This window comes from Gavialis gangeticus, unplaced genomic scaffold (genome assembly GCF_001723915.1).
Source record: "Gavialis gangeticus isolate Ggan-Ray unplaced genomic scaffold, GavGan_comp1, whole genome shotgun sequence".
In the NCBI taxonomy this organism is placed as follows: Eukaryota; Metazoa; Chordata; order Crocodylia; family Gavialidae; genus Gavialis; species Gavialis gangeticus.
Genome location: NW_017729031.1, coordinates 100443023 through 100450390, shown reverse-complemented (window position 1 = coordinate 100450390; position 7368 = coordinate 100443023). Strand labels below are relative to the sequence as shown.

At 44.9% G+C, this 7368-nt stretch overlaps 1 protein-coding gene across 1 annotated transcript in view; it reads right to left on the bottom strand.

Moving 5' to 3' along the window:
* Positions 1-7139, bottom strand: part of LOC109301662 (gamma-crystallin 1-like) — a 15042-nt gene extending 7903 nt beyond the window's left edge. Inside the window, 2 exon segments of the mRNA XM_019522900.1 lie at positions 6405-6570; positions 7129-7139. Coding sequence (XP_019378445.1) covers positions 6405-6570; positions 7129-7139 — 177 coding nt within the window.
* Positions 7140-7368: the final 229 nt, after the last annotated feature.

The following is a 7368-nucleotide window of genomic DNA, read 5'->3' as shown; positions in this document are numbered from 1 at the left end:
AGGCGAGGCCCCGGTGCGGGCGACGCGAGCGCGGGAGGCGAGGCCCATAGGTTAGGGTGCACCAGGGTAACTCAGCAGAGCATTAGCTGAAAGACATCAGAGCACCGTGCCAAGGAAGGGTAAAAAGGCAGCCTCCCTTCAACATATTAATATCAAAGACGTGGGGGGTGAGATACCGAGGGTGCATTAGACCCTATCTGGCACGGCTGGTAGGGAGTGCTAGGGGAAGTCATGGCACCCCAGGCCCCGTCCTGCCACAGGCAGGCTTCTCAGTTGTTGGAGTGGGGATTGGGTACTACAGTTTTGGGACCCCAAGAGAATGGAATCATTAGCCACTTTGGCACACTGGAGATTCTGAGGCTTTGATAGAACTGCAGCATCATGGAGGGATAGAGCTAGGAGGTAGCATCCCTTTAACAAAGGCAGGTCCAATGCCAGTGGTTCTCATCCTTTTTAGACTCAAGGCACACCTCCCTACTTCTTCTGAATTGGGTGGCACCACTGTTCCAGCGGCATAACTAATAATTTTTGTGCCCTGGGCACTGAATGGAGGGTAGGGAGGGAATTGTTCTGAGAGCAGGAGAAGCGGGGTCAGTGGGGGAGTAGGGTCAGCCAGGCGGAGTCTTTTCCACGGCGGTGTGAGCTCTCCTGGGAGCCGCAGGCTCATGCTGCAACTCCAGAGCAGAATCCCCTCATTGGCTTAGCTCACCCTCTCCTCCATTACTCCTTTCACAGGTGCTGGGATCTTCTTGTAGATGCTAGTTGTAAAAACTTTAATTGGGCTGTGGCTGTGAAAAAGTTAATGCAGTGGTGGAGGTGGAGCCAGGCTGCCAAGGGAATTATGACTCTGGGCTATCAGCCCATCTGGAGCAAGCAGCCTTTGGTGACCTGCAGACCCCTGCAGTCCTCCAGGCATCCTCCCTCTCTCCATTCCAGTGCTCTCCCCATGGCCAACACCACTGTCTTTTGCTTGTTAAAGGGAATGGCAATGGTTCCACTGAACTTAAAGGGGCAGAATTTGGGTCTTAGTCCCCAGCCTCTGTAAGGCATTTATTTAATGCTTCAGTTATACTGAACAGTCAACTAGCCGCAATAGTAATTGTGAAATTTTGGTTGAATGCAGTGTGGGATTTTTTCATACTTTAAAAAAAAAAAAAAGAGATGGAGAGAATTTTCAGATTCATTCCCATACTGCAGTTTTCCAATAATCAAATAAAAACATCTAATCATTCCCTAAATCTAAGGAATATGTAAATATGAGTTTTTAAAGAAATTATTGACAGCCTATTGAGCAAATTAAGCAGAAAATTAAAAAGTTGTTTTACATACAAAATGTGTTAGGCTATGTTCACTCATTTTTTTTTATTTTTATTTTTTTTTATTTTTTATTTTTTTTTCTTACCTTTGCCATTTTAGCTCCTATTTAGGGGTAAGACCTTAATGCTCTGCAAAGATGGAGCGGGCCTTTATATAGGAAACACAGTTCTGGGTCCATGTGATTTGGACAAAAGAGACTGTTTTGCTCAGTAAAACAAATGAGTAGTTCTTTTATCATCAACATTTTTTCATGGTAAACTATTGTTGATATCTTTTGTTTACTGGGTAGCAAGTTAATTGTTAGTATCAATAACTACTGAGAATGTGGGCAATATTGTCATTATGTCACCAAGGGTCTGGTGTTCAAGAGAAAATGCTGGTATTGCTGCCAGGGGATTGTTTTCTGGCTTTTACTGTTAATCGCTCATTGTTCTCTAATCCTACAAGACAAAGACTTTAGAGCTCCCCTGACATTCACAGTATACCTGAGCGGCATGGAGGGTAGTAGAGGATAGCTGGGAGAAGCCTTCCAGTGCCCAGATGAGAGGTCTGCTGTTGTTGTGTTTTGTTTCCTTTTGTTTCTTGAAATTACTGTCACTTGGATATTTATATGGTGCATCTTCAGTCTTTTGTGGAACTGTAGTCTTGTATTAACACTTTGGCTATGTTCTGACTGCCAACATATTTTGTCCAACAGTTGCTCCCTCAAAATGGCCACGCTTCTCCAGATTATCATACCAAAGTTATCAGAGCAAGGGAAAGCGCAGATAGAGCACTAAGCCAGTCACTTATATATGGCTGTTTTAAGTTATTTTTAAAAAGTAATGTTAATTTAAATGTCCAGTATTTTCTTAGGTGTATGCATTACAAATATAACATATGGAATACCTCACATGAATCAAAAGCCATCTCTGTGCAAAGCTTTGGGCCCACTAATGGTCCTGGAGCTAGACAAATTAGTACTGTCACTTATGAGGAATAAATGCCCTTCTTTAAGCATGCTGTACAAGTGACTACTCTACTTCTAGTCAGTAGACTGCTTATGGCTTAACGTAGTCCTTGGTATAAGAATTCCAAAATAGTTTCCACACTTGCCTTGATCAGTTCCAGATTAATGTCCTTGCCTCAAAATATAAACTGAGTACTTGTAAATGAGAATGCAATCCCCTGAGGAGCAGCTGGGGACAGGCATGAGGTGCTGGATGTGGGAGGAAAACATTTTCCTTCTTACACAGGAGGATCTAACAGCACACTTCCATCACTGTTGGTGCAACCTTTGAGAATCATTGTTGTAATATGATGCTGTGTATCCCCTGGTGATATTATATGTGGAGGGTGCTCAACTATAATGATGGGCAGCAGTGTAAAACTAACATAGAGGTAAAAGCAGAGGCAGATTAAGACTTTTTGGGGCCCAGGGCAAGAAAAAGATTGGAGACACTCATGAGCAGGAGGACCCCCCCGGAGATGGATTTAAAAACCCTTAGCCGCCTTCCCTTCCTAGTCCTGCAGCTGTAGAGGTGTGTGACCCAGTTTTTACTCACTCACTGGCAGCTTACAGTGAGCAATATAAAGTAAATGAGAAGAGGACTTATTTGTACACTGGGAAATATGCAATATGCAAATAAATATGTGTAACCCTGGCAGCGGTGCTACCCACAGTCATGTCCAAATTTTTGGGATCCTGGGGTGCCAATAGGTCTTGGTCTACTCCTGCTCCATCTACAGCAGGGGCAGGCAATTATTTGTGGCAGAGGGCTGCTTACTGAGTTTTGGAAAGCCATCAAGGGCCACATGACAGGCAGCCCACGGCAGATTACTATTAAATTTTCTACATTTTTTACGGGCCCTGCAGGCTAGATAGAATGGCCTGGTGGGCCGCATCTGGCCCCCGGGCCACATTTTGCCTACCCCTGGTCTACAGGCTGGGAGCACCACTCATTGGAGTGCTCTCCTGTGGTCCTCCCTGCACCAGACCACACACTAAATAACTATTTACAATAATTTATTATTTCAATAATAACTGAGAGATTGACAAATTTGACATCCCATAAATAACAAACAAAATATTTTCAATTACCTCAATAATAATCTATACCAGCAGATAATTGCTTTTGTTATATGATAAGTATTTGCTTTATGTTACCAACTTTAACGCTCAGGCAACTTATAACAGGTATATGCACTTAATCAGCCAGGTCTCCACAAAACCACTCTGCCTGCAGCAAAGTAGCCCACTGGGGAGTGGCTGCAGGGGAGCCCCAGGGAGCAGCACTCGCTCTGCCTCGGAAGAGGGGCGACGATGCCGTCATCTGGACAGGAGACGGGGGTGCCTGTCAGGACCTCGGGTGTGGCTGCTGTGGAAACCAGGGTTTCTTCCCTTGGCCAGTCTTTGCTGGGCACCTGCAATCAGTCGCACCATTCCCCAGACACTTCCCAAGGCAGCTCCCCTGTGTTTGGCACCTGGACTGCCCCTTCTCAGCTGTACTTTATTGAACTTTGCTGGAGCTTCCACAGCCACAATTCCCTGCTGCTTTCTCCAGCTCTCCCAGAAAGCCTCCTCTAGCAACCCCATCCCCGATTCCCTCCCAGTGACTCCCTGCACCCAGGGAGCTTAAGAGCGGGGAGGGGATCCCGTTTGCACAACCCCTGCTCCTTCAGTAAAGGATACCGGGCAATCCTGGGTACTCCTTAGCTGGTGGCTCCTCTGCCCTCAGTAGCAGCTCGCTCAGTCACGAGTCTTCTGCCAGTCGTCCCCTCGGAAGCAATTGTCCTAGTAGCAGCCCTTCTCCGCACAGCGTCAGCTCCCCTCCCCCCAGCTGGTCTCCATGAGCCTGAAGTTTGTTCCTTATTCCCAGTTCCTTTTTCAAAGCTAATCTAGACCCAATAAAAACATGTTATTAATGAATTACACATCCAAAAGAGAGAGAATTTCATTAGCTGTGCATATGTACTGATTAATATGTAAAATAATATCCCACATCAAGTACAGAGCCCTAAATGAAGGTCAGATTAGAATGGGATTATGGGGCAAAATACTTCTTAGGCCACCCCAAATTTTGTGGTGATGTCACTGGGGGACTGTCCCAAAGTACCCTGACCATAGTCCTTCCTGGCCCAAAGTACAGTTTGGCCATGCCAGGCTGCCAACTAACAGCCCCCATGCCCACTATACTAAGTATAATAGTTTGAATAAGGAACTGGCTTTCGGGCTGGGATTATGGCTAGAAATTCTGCTTGGGCCACCCATCAGAATAGCTCTGTGCCACCAGGGCACTCTCCTGGACACCTCTGAATAGACACTTGCTTGGTCCAAAACACAGTTTGGCCATGCCAGGCTGCCAAGAGACAGCACCCCAGCCACTGTGCTAAGTATGTTGACCTGAATAAGGAGCTGGAATTTGGGATGGGATGATAGCTAGAAATCCTTCTTGGCCACCCCAGACCACACCTCTGTGCAACCGGAGGACTCTCCTGGACATCTCTGATGAGAGAATTGCCCAGCCCAAAATATAGTTTGGCCATGCCAGGCTGCCAACTGACTGCACCCCAGCCACTGTGCTAAGTATATGGAACCGAATAAGGAACTGGATTTTGGGCTGGGATTATACCTAGAAATCCTACTTGGGCCACCCCATGCCATGCCTCTGTGGCACAGGGGGTCTCTGCTGGACATCACTGACCAGACACTTGCTTGGCCCAAAACGCGGTTTGGCTATGCCAGGCTGCCAACTGACTGCACCCCAGCCACTGTGCTAAGCACACGGACCCAAATAAGAACCTGGATTTTGGGCTGGGATTGCAGCTAGAAGTCCTTCTTAGGCCACCCCATGTCATGCCTCTGTGGCACTGGGGGACTATCCTGGACATCTCTGACCAGAGACTTACCTGGCTGAAAGCACGGTTTGGCCTTGCCAGGCTGCCAACTGACAGCTCCCCATTACCACTGTACTCAGTGCATAGGCTTGAATAAGGAATTGGCTTTTGAGCTGGGATTATAGCTAGAAATCCTTTTTGGGCCACCCCATGGCACACCTCTGTGCCACCAAGGAACTCGCCTGGACCCCTCTTACCATGGTCTTGCGTGGTCCAAACAGCACATTTGCCATGCCAGGCACCAATTTACTCCCCAGCCCCACGTGCTATTTACATTGCTGCCAATAAGCAGTTGCCCTTCTCCTGGGAGCAGTTGGCAAAACACTTATGGAATCATCCCAGAACATGTCCCCACTGCCAAGGGAACCTCCTGAAGAAATCTGGGCATTTCTCTGTTCCATGCAATGCTTGCTTTTTGAGTATAACCCTGCCAGCTGTCACCCAACCTTTAAGACCTCTATGTTGCTGTTCCACCATGCACTGGATGGCAGGAGAAATGGCTGCATGCAAATATAGAGCATCTAAATACATGATAGACCTCTGTTCTGTTGCATGTTATTTAGCACGTGTCAGAGCAGACTTGATTAATCAAGTCTGCTGCCAGTCTGCTGAAGCATGCTAATTAGTGCACTCCACCAGCTTCTGCATCATGTGTGTTCACTGTCCCCAGCTTTCAAAATGGCAGTGGCAATGCTTTAACTAAAGCTCTTTGAACAAGTTTTGTTAAAGCATCCCCGCCACCATTTTGAAGCATGGGATACTGAATACATGTGACACTGTGGGCGCTTTAATTAGAGTGGCTCTCAGAGCCATTCTAAGTAAAGCACCCTTCTTTCCCTACCCCAGAGCATGTGTATAGAGACCCCTAGGGATTTTTCAACAGCTTTTCACATTTACCTCCAGCCACCACCCAGAAACTTGGTAAAGTAATTTAAAACAGGGTGTTGTAATTTAAAGCAACCTGTACACCCACTAGCAAATGTTAAATTAAAACAAACTTATTACAAGGAAAAAGGGGAACAGTGGTACTCCCTAAGCAAAACCTTAACTATTAACCTTTAACTGGAGCTCAAAATTGATCACAGTCACAGTACAGTGTTCTTAATTCCCTGCGAATGAGTTTTTGGTATGTATTTAAGTATCTATGTGTATCCTTGCAGCTGTCCATATTGTTTCTAAGATATTCATATAGCAGCGACATGGCTTGGTACACTTTCCTTCCTAAAAGCTATGGAGAGCTCTTCTTCAGTTGCTAGCATATCTCCACATCCGACCTTTCTGAATTCTAAAAGTCCATCATAGTACCGCCAGCTCTCAGTATCACCAAGTTTGTGATATTGTTCACCAATATTGTATGTTACCCCAACTACTTTGTACCTGCAACAACAAAACCTTTGTTTTAGTGAACTCTGATTGATAAATTTGCATGTCTCGTGTTTTCTGTTGAACTAATCGGGACTGGTGACATATTTTAACTAGCAACATACCATCTACTTACATACAGAAGACATAAAGAAAAGATACAAGAAAGGGATTTTGGGGGCAAGGGAACAGGTACTACCATCTCTGAAAAGCCACCAAATGGCATTTGAGAAGGCATGGTTTGGTAATTTGATATATAGGTATGCATATAGGTTTATTTTATTTTACTTAATGTCATGATGGCTACATCATAATTTACATTAACAACTTACTTAATGTCACATATAGAAATCGCTGGTGGAAAGAGCCGAGGATCAAATTTTAAATTCTTTTGTGAGCCAGGTTCACTGCAAGTGTTATGAGTAAGATGTATGGTTTTTCATTAATGAACTGATGTTTACTCAATTTCTGTGTTCCACTGCACTTGTTACCTTTGACCCTGAAATGTTAAAATAAGTAAAGTTTTTTCTATTTGCTAGAAAACCTGATTATAGTAATTGTTGCAAAACTTACCTGTGATCCATTGTGACATCTCTATTTGAGCAGTTCTACTAGTCTTTAGTATAAGAACTGATGTCTTTAGAAGGAGGTAATATTTACCAAATACCTGTTGTTAATTCTTGCTTAAGTTGGTACTGTGAGGAAGAGACTTGCATTAAGGGTGTAGCTGCACCAGTAAAATATTTTCACACGTGTGTGTTTCAAGGCTGGACGGCATTATTATGTCATCTTTTCTGAACCCTTCTATAACCC